Here is a 19,696-nt window from a genome sequence, read left to right on the forward strand (position 1 = left end):
ATGGAATTTGCCACTCTATTCCCCCCCCAATAAATGTTTGTACGTCATTACAAGCTTTATCCTTGTAAAGCGCTTAGTACTAAGCGCTTAGTACAGTGCTCTGCACACAGTAAGCGCTCAATAAATACGATTGATGATGATGATCCTCCAAACTCCTTGTGGGCAGGGAATATGTCTTCCAACTCCCAGGTGCTTAGTACAGTGATCTTCAGACCATAAAAGTGCCCCAAATACCATTGATTGGTTGATTTGTTTTTTTCCCATTTTACTATTTATTACTGATATCATCAATTAATAGCATTAGATAGTACAAGAAATATGCACATAAATGCTAAACACCATTGACTAATGGGATTTTACCAGTTAGTTAACAAATTTTATTTCTTTTTGGGGTATTTTTGAGTCCAATCCTAGAGGGGAGCAATAAACAAAACCCCTAGTACAGGTGAGAAAATCCAGTGGCTTCCACATTCCAAATCTCATACCCTTTTCCTTTTCTGTAAATTTCATCGCAGTTATTTTTGCCGGGTAACTTCAGCAGTCCCATCGCTGACTTGCCCAAAATATAAGCCTCCTAATTATTTCCGGTGAAGGCGTGACGTTTGACCTATTGTAAACTTTCTTTTCTATCCATCTAGGGACACGTTGAAACTATCTTCGACTGCAAATTCAAACCCGATAACCCTAACCTTCTAGCGACGGCTTCGTTTGATGGAACAATCAAAGTCTGGGATATAAATACCCTAACGGCGGTCTCCACCTCTCCTGGAAATGAAGGGGTAATTTACTCTCTCTCCTGGGCTCCAGGTGAGGAGTGTGGATTGGTACATTTCTAATGGTTTCACCCTTGAAATGTTTTTCTTCCTTGTCTGAGTTAGTGTCATGGGGGAATTCTGAATCCGAGGAATTCTGAAGCAGCATGGCCTAATAATAATAATAATGGCATTTAAGTGCTTACTATGTGCAAAGCACTGTTCTAAGCGCTGGGGGGGATACAAGGTGATCAGGTTGTCCCACGCGGGGCTCACAGTCTTAATCCCCATTTTTACAGATGAGGGAACTGAGGCTCAGAGAAGTGAAGTGACTTGCCCAAGATCACACAGCAGACATGTGGTGGAGGCGGGATTCGAACCCATGACCTCTGACTCCAAAGCCCGGGCTCTTTCCATTGAGCCACGGTGCTTCTCTAGTGGATAGAGCACAGGCCTGAGAGTCAGAAGGACCATCTTACCTCCTTCCCTTCCCCACAACACCTGTATATATGGATATATGTTTGTACATATTTATTACTCTATTTATTTATCTTACTTGTACGTATCTATTCTATTTATTTTATTTTGTTAGTGTTTGGTTTCGTTCTCTGTCTCCCCCTTATCTATTCTATTTATTTTATTTTGTTAGTGTTTGGTTTTGTTCTCTGTCTCCCCCTTCTAGACTGTGAGCCCGCTGTTGGGTAGGGACTGTCTCTATGTGTTGCCGACTTGTACTTCCCAAGCGCTTAGTCCAGTGCTCTGCACACAGTAAGCACTCAATAAATACGATTGATAATCCCCTTTTAGACTGTGAGCCCACTGTTGGGTAGGGACTGTCTCTATATGTTGCCAATTTGTACTTCCCAAGTGCTTAGTACAGTGCTCTGCACATAGTAAGCGCTCAATAAATACGATTGATGATGATGATGATGATTGATTGATTCTAATCCCGGCTGTGTCACTTGTCTGCTGTGTGACTTTTATAACATGATGGAAATGTGAAACGAATAACGTGATGGAATATGTCAGCCTCATATTATTCTTACCAAAGACACCGACTTTCCGACCCGATTAGCGCTGTGCGTTTTTATTTATTTTGGCAAGTCGCTTTACTCCTCAGGACCTCCGTTCCCCCATCTGTTAAATGGGGATTAAGACTGTGAGCCCCACGTGGGACAGAAACCGTCCAACCTGTTTACCTTGTATCTACCCCAGGCTTAGAACAGTACTTGGCACATAGCAAGAGCTTAAAAAATACCATGTAAAAACAAAACCAAACAATTTTCTAAATTCTAAGTGTTATCTCAGGGCAGAGGGGATGTTTGTGGGAGGTCTGGAGAATTCTGTGTGGGTCCATTAGTAAAGCAACTCCCTGTGAGTTGCTGGGAACAAGCCTATCAACATTATTGGTTTGCCCTTTTCCACACACTCAGTGCAGTGCTCTGCACACGGTAAGCGTTCGATAAAAAATTTGATGATTGATTGGTTGGTGGGTCCGACACACACGATTTTTCAAGTAATGATGGCTTTGTGTCCGATAAGATACGTTATCTATCGTTTCTCCAGGGGATTTGAACTGCATTGCTGGAGCGACTTCCAGAAACGGAGCTTTCATTTGGGATATTCAGAAGGGCAAAATGATCACACGCTTCGCTGAGGTGAGATTTGTTTCTCATCATTTGAGTGAAACGGTGGCTTTTCCTAGGACAAGGTTAAGAAAAAAAAAATCGTGTTCACCTTACAACCATTTCAGTGATTTGTGACCTGAGAATATAGCCTACAGGTAGCATAATGACAGCTTTTAGAGAATAGGTCAGGGGTTCAAATCCCTGCTCCACCAATTGTCAGCTGTGTGACTTTGGACAAGTCACTTCACTTCTCGATGCCTCAGTTTACCTTGTTTGTAAAATGGGGATTAAGACTGTGAGCCCCCCTTGGGACCACCTGATCATCTTGTAACCTCCCCAGCGCTTAGAACATTGCTTTGCACATAGTAAGCACTTAATAAATGCAATCATCATTATTATTATGTAGATAGTTTAGAGCCAATCTGTAATTAATCATTTCTCCCAAAACACAAGGGTGACTTTCTCCCAAAATCCCACTGGTAAATTCACAATGTCCTTCGGCACCACAGACTCCAAACCATCGCTTCTGAAGCCCCAATCAATCAATCGTATTCATTGAGCGGTTATGTGTGCAGAGCAATGTACTAAGCGCTTGGGAAAGTACATCATAGAGTGGGTAGGCAAGTTCCCCGTAGACGGTGAGCTTACAGTCTAGAGGGGAGCAAAGTCAGGTGTCATATCAGCCAATTAATCATCAATCGTATTTATTGAGCGCTTACTCTGTGCAGAGCACTGTGTATTGAGCACTTACCATGTGCAGAGCACTTTACTTAGCACTTGGGAGAGCACAATACAACAGAATTGACAGGCACGTTCCCTGCCACAGCAAGCTTACTGTCTAGAGGGGACGACAGACATTAATGTAAATGCGTTTGAAAACGTATCAAATTCATTCATTCAGTCCTATTTATTGAGCGCTTACTGTGTGCAGAGCACTGTACTGACTAATAAATAATAACAACATAATGATAGCATTACATAATAAATGAATACTATTTCTTATTAGGGAAGCAGCGTGGCTCAGTGGAAAGAGCCTGGGCTTGGGAGTCAGAGGTCATGGGTTCGAATCCCAGCTCCGCCACTTGTCGGCTGGGTGACTTTGGGCGAGTCAGTTCACCTCTCTGGGCCTCAGTTACCTCATCTGGAAAATGGGGATTGAGATTGTGATCACCTTGTATCCCCCCAGCGCTTAGAACAGTGCTTTGCACATAGTAAGCGCTTAACAAATACCAAAAAACAAAAAAAAAAGAATAAATACAAATGGACATTAGAAATATTATTATTATTATGGTATTTGCCAGGTGCTTATTATGTGCCAAGCACCGTTCTAAGCGCTGGGGTAGATACAAGTTAATCAGGTTGGGCCCAGTCCCTGTCCCATATGGGGCTCACACTCTTACTCCCCATTTTACAGATGAGGGAAATGAGGGCCAGAGAAGTGACGTAACTTGCCCAAGGTCACACAGCAGGCATGTGGCAGAGCGGGGATTAGAACCCAGGTCCTTCTGAGTCCCGGGCCGGAGCTCTGTCCACTAAGTCACGGATATTTATATAAGTGGTTTGGGGTTGAAGGTGGGGTGAATATCAAGTGCTTAGAGAAGCACTTGATATTAAAGAGAAGCTTTAGAAGATTAAAGAAGATATTAAAGATTATTAATTCTTAATGAAAGAATTAAAGATATTAAAGAATTAAAGAAGATATTAAAGAGAAGAACTAGAGAAGCAGCGTGGTTCAGTGGTTGGGTAGGGACCGTCTCTATATGTTGCCGATTTGTACTTCCCAAGCGCTTAGTACAGTGCCCCGCACACAGTAAGCGCTTAATAAATACGATTGAATGAATGAATGAATGAATGAATGAATGAATGAACAAGCCCAGACTTGGGAGCCAGAGGTCCTGGGTTCTAATCCCGGCTCCGCCACTTGTCAGCTGGGTGACTTTGGGCAAGTCACTTCACTTCTCTGAGCCTCAGTCCCCTCATCTGTAAAATGGGGATTAAGACTGTGAGCCCCACGTGGGACAACCTGATCACCTTGTATCCCCCCAGCTCTGAGAACAGTGCTTCGCACATAGTAAGCGCTTAACAAATGCCATCATTATTATTATTATTAAAGGGTTCAAACCCAAGTGCATAGGGGACCCAGAAGGGAGAGGAAGTAGGGGAAATGAGGGCTTAGTTGGAGAAGGTGTCTTGGAGGAGATGGGATTTGAATAAATGCTTTGAAGTTGGGGAGAGCGACGGTCTGCCAGATATGAAGCGGGTGGGCGTTTCAGGCCGGAGACCTGACTATTCTATTTATTTTATTTCTATTCTATTTATTTTATTCTATTCTATTTATTTTATTTCTATTCTACTTATTTTATTCCTATTCTATTTATTTTATTTCTATTCTATTTATTTTATTTTGTTAGTATGTTTGGTTTTGTTGTCTGTCTCCCCCTTTTAGACTGTGAGCCCACTGTTGGGTCGGGACCGTCTCTATATGTTGCCAACTTGTACTTCCCAAGCGCTTAGTACAGCGCTCTGCACACAGTAAGTGCTCAATAAATACGATTTGATTGATTGATTGATTGACGGAACGTGGACGAGGGGCCGGCAGTGAGACAGATGAAGTCAAGGAGAATTGAGGAGGTTGGCACTAGAGGAATCGAGTGGGCTAGCTTGTGGCAGGAAATCAGGGAGGTGGAAGGAGGCAAACTCATTGAGTGTTTTAAAGCCGACGATGAGGAATTTCTGTTTGATTTGGAGGTTCTTGAGAAGTGGGGAAACGTTGACTGAACTTTTCTTTTTTGAGTAGAACAATGATCTGGGCAGCAGAGTGAAGTAAGGACTTCAGAGGGGAGAGACAGGAGGCAGGGAGCTCAGCGAGGAGGCCGACGCAGTAGTCGAAGTGGGAAATGATGGAGAAACAGCGTGCCTCGGTGGAAAGAGCACGGGCTTTGAAGTCAGAGGTCATGGGTTCAAATCCCGGCTCTGCCAATTGCCAGCTGTGTGACTTTGGGCAAGTCACTTCACTTCTCTGGGCCTCAGTTCCCTCATCTGTAAATCTGTGAGCCCCATGTGGGACAAACCGATCACCTTGTAACCTCCCCAGCACTTAGAACAGTGCTTTACACGTAGTAAGCGCTTAATAAATGCCATTATTATTATTATTAAATGATGAGTGCTTGGATCAGTGTAGTGGCTGTTTGAATGGAGAGGAAATGGCGGATTGTAGCCACGTTGTGAAGATTGAACTGACCAGATTTGATGAATATGTGGGCTGAAAGAGACAGACGAGTCGAGGATAATGCCAAGGTTACGGGCTTGTGAGACAGGCAGGGTAGTGGCGTTGTCTACAGTAATGGGAAAGACATAGGGAAAGGCAGGGCTTGGTTGTTAGATGAGTTCTGTTCGCTTAAGGAGCCATTGCCAGATTCTACGATCGGGAGGAGACAGAGAATAAGGAGACCTTAAAGATGGAAAGAAATAATAATAATGATAATGGTACTTGTTAAGCTCTTACTCTGTGCCAAGCGCTGTACTGAGTGTTGGGGTAGAGAAAAGATCATCAGTTCCCACATGGTGTAAGTAGGAGGGAGAACCGGGTTTGAATCCCCACTTTCCAGATGAGGTAACTGAGGCTCAGAGAAGTGTCTGAGCCCAAAGTCACACAGCAGATAAGTGTCAGAGGCGGGATTAGAACTCAGGTCGGGATTAGACCCCAGGCTGGGGCTCTTTCCACTAGACCACGGTGTTAGTGAGGGTTCTTTCAAAGCAGTATGGTGGATTGTCAGTAGGGGCCCAGAAATCCACATGTTTCTGGCCTAGTCAACTACCTACTTTAGATTCTCTGGGTCCTCCTTGTCACCGGAAAACTCTAGAAGGGGAGATGGCCACACACCCAGACAGGATCATTGCTACCGTCCAACACCGTGGCCGGAAGAAAGACTCCACAGGTGGAACCTAATTGTTGACACCGAAGCCCCCGGGACATGTGGCCGTTCCAGAAATCTCGCCACACGGTCGATGTTCCGGTTGGAAGGAATGGGGAACGATCTGTTGTCGGGGGGAGAAAAAAAAAGCCCCGCCCCCGGGACATGTGGCCATTCCGGAAATCTTGCTACACGGTCGATGTTCCGGTTGGAAGGAATGGGGAACGATCTGTTGTCGGGGGGAGAAAAGAAAAGCCCCAGGGAAGTAAATATATAAGAAAAAAAGGGGTGAATTATTTCTTATTGATAGGTATTTTACATTTTTTGAAGCACGGAAAGAATGGAATTTTCTGCATTTCCTGGAGTCATAAAGATTCCAAAAGAATAGCCACCTGCAGTGGGGACGGATTCTGGTGAGTAGCGCTCGCGGCTTGGACCCGTTCCCTGGCCCAGAATGTGCCGAATCAACGGCAGAAGTTCTGGAAATCGTCGGCCCGGATTCCATCTTTCCAGGGCCTCGGTGGGGGGAGCCGCGTGGCCTAGCGGAAAGAGCGCGGGCCTCCGAGTCAGAGGCCCTGACTCCTGACAACCGGCTCTGACTCTCGCCCTTTGTGTGACCTGAGACAAGTCACTTTACCTCTCTGTGCTTCCTCAGCTGAAAAAGAGGGATTCAGTTTGTTCTCCCTCCTACTTACGCGGCAAGCTCCGTGTGGGACAAGAACGGTGTTCATCCTGCTTAACTTTTATCTACCCCGGTGCTTAGAACGGGGTTTGACACATAGGGAAGTGCCGAACAAATACCAAAGCAATCAATCAATCGTATTTATTGAGCGCTTACTGTGTGCCGAGCACTGTACTAAGCGCTTGGGAAGTACAAGTTGGCAACGTATAGAGACGGTCCCTACCCAACAGTGGGCTCACAGTCTAGAAGGGGGAGACAGAGAACAAAACCAAACATATTAACAAAATAAAATAAGTAGAATAGATATGTACAAGGAAAATAAATAAATAAATAGAGTAATAAATGTGTACAAACATATATACATATATACAGGTGCTGTGGAGAAGGGAAGGAGGTAACAACAGCAACAACAGCAATAGTAATAAGGCAGCGTAGCTCAATGGAAAGAGCACGGGCTTTGGAGTCAGAGGTCATGGGTTCAAATTCCGACTCCACCACATGTCTGCTGTGTGACCTTGGGCAAGTCACTTAACTTCTCTGAGCCTCAGTTACCTCATCTGTAAAATGGGGATTAAGACTGTGAGCCCCACGTGGGACAACTTGATCACCTTGTATCCCCCCCCCCAGCACTTAGAATCAATCAATCAATCAATCAATCATATTTATTGAGTGCTTACTGTGTGCAGAGCACTGTACTAAGCGCTTGGGAAGTACAAGTCAGCAACACATAGAGACAGTCCACTAAGCGCTTGGGAAGTACAAGTCAGCAACACATAGAGACAGTCCCTACCCATCAGCGGGCTCACAGTCTAGAACAGTGCTCTGCACATAGTAAGCGCTTAACAAATGCCATCATTATTATTATTATTAGTAGTAGTAGTAGTAATAATTATAATGAGCTTAATAAATTTAGCTGAAACACTGAAGACACGTCTGGTCATATAACGCATGAGCCCACTGTTGGGTAGGGACCGTCTCTATGTGTTGCCAACTTGTACTTCTCAAGCGCTTAGTACAGTGCTCTGCACACAGTAAGCGCTCAATAAATACGATTGATTGATAACCACTGGCCTCTTCGTTTACCGGTCCCAGCTCCATTTCATAGTTCACATTTGCATCTTCTATTCACTTCGGTTCCAAAGCGAGCCCAAGACATTCTTGCCCCAAGGAAAGCCGAGCTAAAAATAATAAACATTAATGCAGTATTGCTGCACTATTAATTCAATCAATCTGGTAAATATCAGCGCCGTTGAAAATACTAGTATTACGGTGGTGTCTATCGAGGACTTACTATGTTCTAAGTGCCGGGCCAGATGCAAGACGACACAGTCAAAGACATAATCCCGGACCCGAATCATGGATCTCGGAAGCAGGCGCTTCATCCCCATTTTACAGATGAGAAAACTGCGGCCCAGAGAAGCTAGGTGATTTGCTCCGGGTGCCAGAGCTGGAAATAGAACTCGGGTCTCCCGTCTGGGATTTCCCATCCCCGGCTCTTTCCGGTCATTCCACGCTGCTTCTCCAAGCCAAAGGGTTTGCCGGAAGAAAGTGAGGGGAATTTACAGGGGAAACTGAGGCTTGGTAAAAGAATCCAGAAGATACCGTCAGTTCATCCCAGGGTCATTCTGGAACCCGGAGTCGATGCCTCTGGCCGATAATCTGAATAGTGCCAAATCAAACCTGCCGTGGATTTGTCCTTTGGTAAATAACACCCGTGGGAAGAGAGGAGACACGGAATCTAAAGTTTGTGTTTGCAATACTGTGAGAATTTCACTTTAAAACAATGTTTTCTTCTGCTGGGCAGTAGAACCGTCAATGCTGTTCCACCCCTATGGAACCATGCTTTAATTAGTAAATGATGTTCGAAAAACGGCTCGATTCAAATCCCGATCGGCCCTAAGCACAAATGCTTCTCTTTTGGATTAAAAAAAAACTATTCTCTTCTAGAAAATTGAGGTCATTCATCATTCCATATCACAGTTGATACTGAATGATGGAAAAACACAAAATTGTTAATATTATTCCTAGAATATTAGTCAGCGTCCCTGGTTCTTTGAGGATAAGGCATCGGCTCTGAGGAGTATAATTGTAGAAATCTTGCCTTTGACCCGTAGAATCCTTTATTCTAAATATTTCTTTTTTTTCCCCTATTAACATATTGCTTTTAATTTCAGTATTATCCGAACAATTGATGGCAAAATTATCCATAAATATAAACATCCGGCTGCAGTTTTCGGTTGTGACTGGAGTCAAAACAACAAGTAAGTCCGGATTTTGTTTTCATGTTTTGCTTTTGTTAACATTGGTAGGAGGGTTTGAAGCTCCTTTCCCTTCCAGTGGAAACACTTGGTCATAATGTCAACCAAAAGAGTGTGAATCAAATAATACTAATACTACTACTAATAATAATGGCATTTGTTGAGTGCTTACTTTGTGCAAAGCACTGTTCTGAGCGCTGGGGAGGATACCAGGTGATCAGGTTGTCCCACATGGGGCTCACGGTTTTAATCCTCATTTTACAGATGAAGGAACTGAGGCCCAGAGAAGTGAAGTGACTTGCCCAAAGTCACACAGCTGACAAGCGGCGGGGCTGGGATTCGAACCCATGACCTCTGATTCCTAAGCCCGGGCTCCTGCCACTAAACCATGCTGCTTCTAGCATCATCATTCCCTGAATCTGGCCTTCTTCATTCATTCATTCATTCATTCATTCATTCATTCATTCTATCGTATTTATTGAGCGCTTACTGTGTGCAGAGCACTGTACTAAGCGCTTGGGAAGTACAAGTCGGCAACATATAGAGACGGTTCCTACCTAACAACGAGCTCACAGTGTAGAAGCCTTCTTCAGCGACCCCAATATCCCCAGCATTGATAAATGGAAAGGCGTTAGTGATCGGATCCCCTAAATTTTCCATCTGGGTTTTCATGGCAATACTGCTTGCTAAACCCCAGCTCCACCACTCGTCCGCTGTGTGACCCTGAGCAAGTCACTTTACTTCTCTGTGCCTCAGTTACCTCATCTGGAAAATGGGGATTGAGACTGTGAGCCGTACGTGGGACAGGGACTGTGTCCAGCCTGATTTGCCTGTATCCACCCCAGAGCTATCACACAGTACGTACTTAATAAATGACATTATTATTATTATTATTATTATTATTATTATTATTATTATTGAATAAAGTTCCAGTACCTTAGTTTTTTTCTAACCAGCGTGACAGATATTCAGTGGATAATGTTGTTATCGATTCATATTTATTTCTCTTTGGAACTGTGCGTTATCCATTTCCATTCATTGCCTCTCATAAGAAGAGGAGCAATAACGGGAAACAATCGATCAATCAGTCAGTGCTATTTATTGAGCATTTACTCTGTGCAGAGCACTGTACTAAGCATTTGGGAAAGTGCAGTACATCAGAATTAGCAGACATTCCCTGCCCATAACGGACTGGAAGGCGAAAGAGAAATCAGGGACAGGCACTACAGAGGCGCTTAGAACAGTGCTTTGCACATAGTAAGCGCTTAACAAATGCCATCATTTATTACAAAGGGACAGTAACAGTGTCAAATACTGTTTCGACTCCTGTCTACATGTTTTGCTTTGTTGTCTGTCTCCCCCTTCTAGGCTGTGAGCCCGTTGTTGGGTAGGGACCGTCTCTATACGTTGCCGACTTGTACTTCCCAAACGTTTAGTACAGTGCTCTGCACACAGTAAGCGCTCAATCAGTACGATTGAATGAATGAATGAATGAAATACCCACCGGAGTATTCTCTCGCAGTGCTTAGTACAGTGCTCTGCACATAGTAAGTCCTTAACAAATACTATTCATCATTGTCATCATCAATCGTATTTACTGAGCGCTTACTATGTGCAGAGCACTGTACTAAGCACTTGGGAAGTACAAATTGGCAACATATAGAGACAGTCCCTACCCAACAGTGGGCTCACAGTCTAAAAGGGGGAGACAGAGAACAAAACCAAACATACTAACAGAATAAAATAAATAGAATAGATATGTACAAATAAAATAAATATTTTATATTTTATATTTTATTTTATATTTTATAAATATTCCTCCTACTTCTAGATGTGAGCCCACTGTTGGGTAGAGACTGTCTCTATATGTTGCCAACTTGTACTTCCCAAGCGCTTAGTACGGTGCTCTGCACACAGTAAGCGCTCAATAAATACGATTGAATGAATGAATGAATGAATGAAATACCCACGGGAGTATTCTCTTGCAGTGCTTAGTACAGTGCTCTGCACATAGTAAGTCCTTAACAAATACTATTCCTCCTACTTCTAGACTGTGAGCCCACTGTTGGATAGGGACTGTCTCTATATGTTGCCAACTTGTACTTCCCAAGTGCTTAGTATGGTGCTCTGCACACAGTAAGCGCTCAATAAATACGATTGAATGAATGAATGAATACGAGAAGCAGCGTGCCTCAGTGGAAAGAGCGCAGGCTTTGGAGTCAGAGGTCATGGGTTCGAATCCCGACTCCGCCACACGTCTGCTGTGTGACCTTGGGCAAGTCACTTAACTTCTCTGAGCCTCAGTTACCTCATCTGTAAAATGGGGATTAAGACTGTGAACCCCACATGGGACAACCTGATCACTCTGTATCCCCCCCAAGCGCTTAGAACAGTGCTTTGCACATAGTAAGCGCTTAACAAGTGCCAGCATTATTATAGACTATAAGCTCCTCTGGACAAAGCTTGTTATGGGCTGAGAACGTGTCTGTTTATTGTTATTGGGGTATTAATACCCCAAACAGAAGGGAAAGTTGATAATAATAATAATAATGATGGCATTTGTTAAGCGCTTACTATGTGCCAAGTTCTGTACTCTCCCAGACGCTTAGTACAGTGCTCTGCGCATGGTAAACACTCGATAAACATGATTGAATGATTGGAGTCTACAAGCAAGCGCTCAGTTCAGTGGCCTGCAAGCAGAAAGCGCTCAATAAATCATCATCATCATCATCATCAATCGTATTTATTGAGCGCTTACTATGTGCAGAGCACTGTACTAAGCGCTTGGGAAGTACAAATTGGCCACATATAGAGACAGTCCCTACCCAACAGTGGGCTCACGGTCTAAAAGGGGGAGACAGAGAACAAAACCAAACATATGAACAAAATAAAATAAATAGAATAGATAGGTACAAGTAAAATAAATAGAGTAATAAATATGTACAAACATATATACATATATACAGGTGCTGTGGGGAAGGGAAGGAGGTAAAATGGGGGGATGGAGAGGGGGACGAGGGGGAGAGGAAGGAAGGGGCTGAGTGTGGGAAGGCCTCCTGGAGGAGGTGAGCTCTCAGTAGGGCCTTGAAGGGAGGAAGAGAGCGAGCTTGGCGGATGGGCAGAGGGAGGGCATTCCGGGCCCAGGGGAGGACGTGGGCCGGGGGTCGATGGCGGGACAGGCGAGAATGAGGTACGGGGAGGAGATCATTCAACTCCCTTCTCAGGCCCCCGGTTCCTCCCCCTCCTCCTTCCCTCACCCCCAACGATCTGGCCTCCTACTTCATCAACAAAATTAAATCCATCAGGTCCGACCTCCCCAAAGTCTCTTCCCCCCTTTCTCCAACCCCCCGGCTCTCAACACTCTCTGCTACTCTCCCATCCTTCCCAGCGGTATCCTCAGAGGAACTCTCCTCCCTCCTCTCAAGTGCTACTCCGGCCACCTGTGCTTCTGACCCCATTCCCTCTCATCTTATGAAATCTCTCGCTCCATCCCTTCTCCCCTCCTTAACTTCCATCTTCAACCGCTCACTCTCCACTGGTTCCTTCCCCTCTGCCTTCAAACATGCCCATGTCTCTCCCATCCTAAAAAACCCCTCTCTTGACCCCACCTCACCTTCTAGTTATCGTCCCATATCCCTCCTACCATTCCTTTCCAAACTCCTTGAACGAGTTGTCTACACGCGCTGCCTAGAATTCCTCAACACTAACTCTCTCCTCGACCCCCTCCAGTCTGGCTTCCGTCCCCTTCATTCCACGGAAACTGCCCTCTCAAAGGTCACCAATGACCTCCTGCTTGCCAAATCCAACGGCTCATACTCGGTCCTAATCCTCCTCGACCTCTCAGCTGCCTTTGACACTGTGGCCCACCCCCTTCTCCTCAACACGTTATCTGACCTTGGCTTCACAGACTCCGTCCTCTCCTGGTTCTCCTCTTATCTCTCCGGTCGTTCTTTCTCAGTCTCTTTTGCAGGCTCCTCCTCCCCCTCCCATCCTCTTACTGTGGGGGTTCCCCAAGGTTCAGTGCTTGGTCCCCTTCTGTTCTCAATCTACACTCACTCCCTTGGTGACCTCATTCGCTCCCACGGCTTCAACTATCATCTCTATGCTGATGACCCCCAGATCTCCATCTCTGCCCCTGCTCTCTCCCCCTCCCTCCAGGCTCGCATCTCCTCCTGCCTTCAGGACATCTCCATCTGGATGTCCGCCCGCCACCTAAAGCTCAACATGTCGAAGACTGAGCTCCTTGTCTTCCCTCCCAAACCTTGTCCTCTCCCTGACTTTCCCATCTCTGTTGACGGCACTACCATCCTTCCCGTCTCACAAGCCCGCAACCTTGGTGTCATCCTCGACTCCGCTCTCTCATTCACCCCTCACATCCAAGCCGTCACCAAAACCTGCCGGTCTCAGCTCCGCAACATTGCCAAGATCTGCCCTTTCCTCTCCATCCAAACCGCTACCCTGCTCATTCAAGCTCTCATCCTATCCCGTCTGGACTACTGCACTAGCCTTCTCTCTGATCTCCCATCCTCGTGTCTCTCTCCACTTCAATCCATACTTCATGCTGCTGCCCGGATTATCTTTGTCCAGAAACGCCCTGGACATATTACTCCCCTCCTCAAAAACCTCCAATGGCTACCGATCAATCTGCGCATCAGGCAGAAACTCCTCACCCTGGGCTTCAAGGCTGTCCATCCATCCCCTCGCCCCCTCCTACCTCACCTCCCTTCTCTCCTTCTCCAGCCCAGCCCGCACCCTCCGCTCCTCCACTGCTAATCTCCTCACTGTACCTCGCTCTCGCCTGTCCCGCCATCGACCCCCGGCCCACGTCATCCCCCGGGCCTGGAATGCCCTCCCTCTGCCCATCCGCCAAGCTAGCTCTCTTCCTCCCTTCAAGGCCCTGCTGAGAGCTCACCTCCTCCAGGAGGCCTTCCCAGACTGAGCCCCTTCTTTTCTCTCCCCCTCGTCCCCCTCTCCATCCCCCCGTCTTACCTCCTTCCCTTCCCCACAGCACCTGTATATATGGATATATGGTTGTACATATTTATTACTCTATTTATTTATTTATTTATTTTACTTGTACATTTCTATCCTACTTATTTTATTTTGTTGGTATGTTTGGTTCTGTTCTCTGTCTCCCCCTTTTAGACTGTGAGCCCACTGTAGGGTAGGGACTGTTTCTATGTGATGCCAATTTGTACTTCCCAAGCACTTAGTACAGTGCTCTGCACATAGTAAGCGCTCAATAAATACGATTGATTGATTGATTGATTGATTGATCAGCGGCGGAGGAGCGGAGGGTGCGGGCTGGGCTGGAGAAGGACAGAAGGGAGGTGAGGTAGGAGGGGGCGAGGGGATGGACAGCCTTGAAGCCCAGGGTGAGGAGTTTCTGCCTGATGCGCAGATTGATTGGTAGCCACTGGAGATTTTTGAGGACGATTTTTGAGAATGAATAAGATGAACGGATCCCCGTCCCGGCAACTGCAGTCTCTGACCGGCTGAATTTTTCAGAGACATGCTGGCCACCGGCTGTGAAGACAAAAACGTGCGCGTGTACTACCTAGCCACCAGCTCTGCGGAGCCCCTGAAGGTGTTCAGCGGGCACATGGCCAAGGTGTTTCACGTAAGGTGGTCTCCGCTGCGGGAAGGGATTCTCTGCAGCGGCTCCGACGACGGGTACGTAGCCTCGGACTGGAGACTTTCAATCCTGAGTTTCGTGCTGTTGCCAACCTGCACTTCCCAAGCGCTTACTACATTGCTCTGCACCCAGGAAGCGCCCAATAAATACGATCGAGTGAATAAAGGCTGAGCCAATTCATCAATCAGTGCAGAAGCAGCCTGGCCTAGTGGCTACAGCCCGCGACTGGGAGTCAGGAGGTCATAGGTTCATTCATTCATTCATTCAATCGTATTGAGTGAGCGCTTACTGTGTGCAGAGCACTGGACTAAGAGCTTGGGAAGTCCAAGTTGGCAACATATCATCATCAATCATATTTATTGATCACTTACTGTGTGCAGAGCACTGGACTAAGTGCTTGGGAAGTCCAAGTTGGCAACATATAGAGATGGTTCCTACCCAACAGCGGGCTCACAGTCTAGACGGGGGAGACGGACAACAAAACAAAACATATTAACAAAATAAAATAAATAGAATAAATATGTACAAGTAAAGTAAATAGAGTAATAAATCTGTACAAATATATATACAGGTGCCGTGGGGAAGGGAAGGAGGTAAGGCATGGGGGGGATGCCTAGTTGTTGCCTAGTGGATAGAGCACAGAAGGACCTGGGTTCTAATCCCGGCTCTGCCACTTGTCTGCTGGGTGACCTTGGGCACGTCACTTCGTCTCTGGGCCTCGGTTCCCTCATCTGAGAAGCAGCTCATGAGAAACAGCGTGGCTCAGTGGAAAGAGCCCGGGCTTTGGAGTCAAGAGGCCATGGGTTCAAATCCCGGCTCCGCCAATTGTCCGCTGTGTGACTTTGGGCAAGTCACTTCACTTCTCTGGGCCTCAGTTCCCTCATCTGTAAAATGGGGATGAAGCCTGTGAGCCCCACATGGGGCAACCTGATCACCTTGTATCCCTCCAGCGCTTAGAACAGTGCTTTGCACATAGTAAGCGCTTAACAAGTACCATTATTATTATGATTATTCTCTGGGCCTCAGTTACCTCATCTGCACAATGGGGATTAAGACTGTGAGCCCCGCGTGGGACAACCTGATCACCTTGTATCCCCCCCAGAGCTTCGAACAGTGCTTTGCACATAGTAAGTGCTTAATAAATGCCATTATTATTACTATCTGGGAAATGGGGATTAAGACTGGGAGCCTTATGTGGGACAGAGAACTGTGTTCAACCTATCTTGTATCTGCCCCAGCGCTTAGTACAGTGCCTGGCACATAGTAAGCGCTTAACAAATACCACAATTGTTTATCGTTACTATTACAGTAGAACAGAGTTGGTAGACACGTTCCCTGCCCACAAGGGGTTGGGAGACACAATCCCTCCTCTCAAATTGCTTATAGTCCAGAGCGGCACAGAGCTCGTTCTGCCAGAGATCTTTTTTATCATTGTGCTTTTTAAAAGGATAGTAAATAATTAAACAGCAGAAAAACTAAAAACAATCATTATCGCCTTATTTTATTATCATAGATTATCACGTCTACCACCTCCGCTACACTGTACTCTCCGCCCTCAGTAGGCACTCAGTATAAACTGCCGATTGACTGATTTCTTGAGGAAAAGTTTCCATTTTCTCTCTCTAGCACATTGGCCAAATTCTTCCCTTTTCCCCTGTCGTTGAGATGACGTATGTTTCCCATTCAGAAAATAATCTTCTTGTTCAATGAATATAATTATTGAATATTTACGAGAAGTGCCACAAGGAACTATAAATCTACGGAATCTGTACTTCCACCATGGTTAGCCAATTAGCAGTAACAGTAAGACCAGTGGAGACATTAAATGATGATCTTAAGTACGCTACTCTCTACTGTGTCTAGATCTATAAATTTATATAATGTGTATTTTTTTTTTTACCATCTCCAGTAAGGCCAGCGGAGACATTAAATAGTAATCTTGAAGTACGCTGCTCGCTTAGCTGTACTGTGTTTAGAACAATAAATCTACATAATCTGTATTTTTCCCATGATTAGCAAATTAACGGGAGCAGTAAGGCCAGCAGAGATATTAAAAAGTAATCTTGAAGAACGCTACTACCTTAGATATACCATGCCTAGGCTATCTTGCTTCACTTCCCTCTGCTGTAAAGAAGAAATTTTAGTATTCCTTTAGTATTCATTTAGTATTTTCATGCCTTTTGAAATGCTAAAGAGCCTTAAAAATCTAATCAATCAATCAATCAATCAATCAATCAATCGTATTTATTGAGCGCTTACTGTGTGCAGAGCACTGTACTAAGCGCTTGGGAAGTACAAGTTGGCAACATATAGAGACAGTCCCTACCTAACAGTGGGCTCACAGTCTAAAAGGGGGAATACTCGGTATTAATAGCCCAACCAGAAGGAAAGTTGATAATAATGATGGCGTTTGTTAAGCGCTTACTATGCGCAAAGCACTGTTCTAAGCGCTGGGGAGGATATAAGGTGATCAGGTTGTCCCCCGTGGGGCTCCCAGTCTTCATCCCCATTTTCCAGATGAGGGAACTGAGGCCCAGAGAAGTGAAGTGACTTGCCCAGAGTCACACAGCTGACAATTGGCAGCTTGTTGCCAACTTGTACTTCCCAAGCGCTTAGTACAGTGCTCTGCACACAGTAAGCGCTCAATAAATACGATTGAATGAATGAATGAGGAGGAGGGAAGAGAGGCCTACTCTCACAGTAGTGTTCCGTGTCAAAGCACACCTCCAGGAAGCCTTCCCTGACTAATCTCTCAGCGTGGCTCAGTGGAAAAGAGCCCGGGCTTTGGAGTCAGAGGTCATGGGATCAAATCCCAGCTCTGCCAATTGTCAGCTGTGTGACTTTGGGCAAGTCAATTCACTTCTCTGGGCCTCAGTTGCCTCATCTATAAAATGGAGATTAAGACTGTGAGCCCCCAGTGTGGCGGCCTGATCACCTTGTAACCTCCCCAGCGCTTAGAACAGTGCTTTGCACATAGTAAGCGCTTAATAAATGCCATTATATATATATATATATATATATATATATATATATATATATATGGGTTTTGGAGTCAGAGGTCATGGGTTCAAATCCCAGCTCCGCCAATTGTCAGCTGTGTGACTTTGGGCAAGTCACTTCACTTCTCTGGGCCTCAGTGACCTCATCTGTAAAATTGGGGTGAAGACTGTGAGCCCCCCTTGGGACAACCTGATCACCTTGTAACCTCCCCAGTGCTTAGAACAGTGCTATGCACATACTAAGTGCTTAATGAATGCCATTATTATTATTATTATTATTATTATTATCATCATTATTATTATTATTAAAATCTCTCAGCATGGCTCAGTGGAAAAGAGCCCGGGCTCTGGAGTCAGAGGTCATGGGTTCAAATCCCGGCTCCACCAATTGTCAGCTATATGACTTGGGGCAAGTCACGTCCCTTCTCTGTGCCTCAGTTACCTCATCTGTAAAATGGGGATGAAGACTGTGAGCCCCCCGTGGGACAACTGGATCACCTTGAAACCTCCCCAACGCTTAGAACAGTGCTTTGCACATAGTAAGCACTTAATAAACACCATCGTTGTTATTATTAATCTCTCCTCTCCTCATCCTAGCTTCGTTTCCCCTAATAATAATAATAATAACGATCACCCACACTCTTGAATCCATTCCCTTAAGCGCTTTGACTTCACCCTCCCTCTTCGCCCCAACCCCGACGGCGCCTATATCCACATCCTTATCTTCTATAGCTTCTCCTACCTGAAGCAGCGTGGATAGAGCCCGGGCTTGGGAGTCCAAAGGACCTGCCTTCCAATCCCGGCTCTGCCACTTGTCTGCTGTGTGACCTTGGGTGAGTCACTTCACTTCCCTGCGCCTCAGTTACCGCCTCTGTAAAATGGGGTTTAAGACTGTGAGCCCCGTGTGGAATAGGGACTGCGCCCAACCTGATTACCTCGTATGTACCCCAGTGCTTAGAACAGTACTTGGCACAGAGTAGGCACTTAACAAATACCATAATTATTAATTGTTATTATCAATTTATCGTAATGCCTGCTACTGCACTAGACGGTGAGCTCGTTGAGGGCAGGAATCATGTCACCACTCTATTGTTGTATCCCAAGCACTTAAAACAGTGCCGTGCATGAAGTAAATGCTCGACAAATACGGTGGATTGGTTGTACTTCCCAAGCGCTTAGTACAGTGCTCTGCACACAGTAAGCGCTCAATAAATACGATTGATGATGATGATGATTGGGTAAGGAGGGAAAGAGGAAGAAAAGGAGGGCGAGACTTAAGCTCCCTATTCATCCAACACTCAGACATCTATTTAGCCATCACTTCTGCCTCCTGTCTGCAGATTGTTTTAGTGATGGCCTCCCCCTCTTTCATTAAATTGTATTTATTGAGCGCTTACTGTGTGCAGAGCACTGTACTAAGCGCTTGGGAAGTACAAGTTGGCAACATCTAGAGACGGTCCGTACCCAACAGTGGGCTCACCCTCTTGAATGTAAAACCTTCGAGGGCAGGGATCGTGAATAGCGACTGTGTTGTATTCTCCTTCCCGAGTGCCCAAGCGCTTAGTATAGTGCTCAGCACAATTGATTCATGGTGCTTACTGAGTGCTTACTCTGTACTGAGCACTTGGGGGAGCGCAGTGCGGCAGCGTGGGTAGACACGTTCCCCGCCCACAGTGAGCCATGACTGACTGATTGAGGGACCGATGGGCAGAGTAGATGGGCAAGAGGGATGAAGGGAGGATATTCTTTATTCATTCATTCATTCCATCGTATTTATTGAGCGCTTACTGTGTGCAGAGCACCGTACTAAGCGCTTGGGAGGTACAAG

The 19,696-nt window shown here is 45.6% G+C and overlaps 1 protein-coding gene across 2 annotated transcripts in view; it reads left to right on the forward strand.

Annotated features, from left to right (window-relative positions):
• The window catches only part of WDR17 (WD repeat domain 17), a 113,381-nt gene that overhangs the window by 42,675 nt on the left and 51,010 nt on the right, over nt 1-19,696 (forward strand). For both annotated transcript variants that reach the window (XM_038755275.1, XM_038755274.1), the window contains exons 8-12: nt 639-807; nt 2,319-2,410; nt 6,625-6,707; nt 9,151-9,237; nt 14,743-14,907. In XM_038755275.1, coding sequence (XP_038611203.1) covers nt 639-807; nt 2,319-2,410; nt 6,625-6,707; nt 9,151-9,237; nt 14,743-14,907 — 596 coding nt within the window. The remainder of the gene's footprint in view (nt 1-638; nt 808-2,318; nt 2,411-6,624; nt 6,708-9,150; nt 9,238-14,742; nt 14,908-19,696) is intronic.

This window comes from Tachyglossus aculeatus, chromosome 12, assembly GCF_015852505.1.
Source record: "Tachyglossus aculeatus isolate mTacAcu1 chromosome 12, mTacAcu1.pri, whole genome shotgun sequence".
NCBI classification, from domain to species: domain Eukaryota; kingdom Metazoa; phylum Chordata; class Mammalia; order Monotremata; family Tachyglossidae; genus Tachyglossus; species Tachyglossus aculeatus.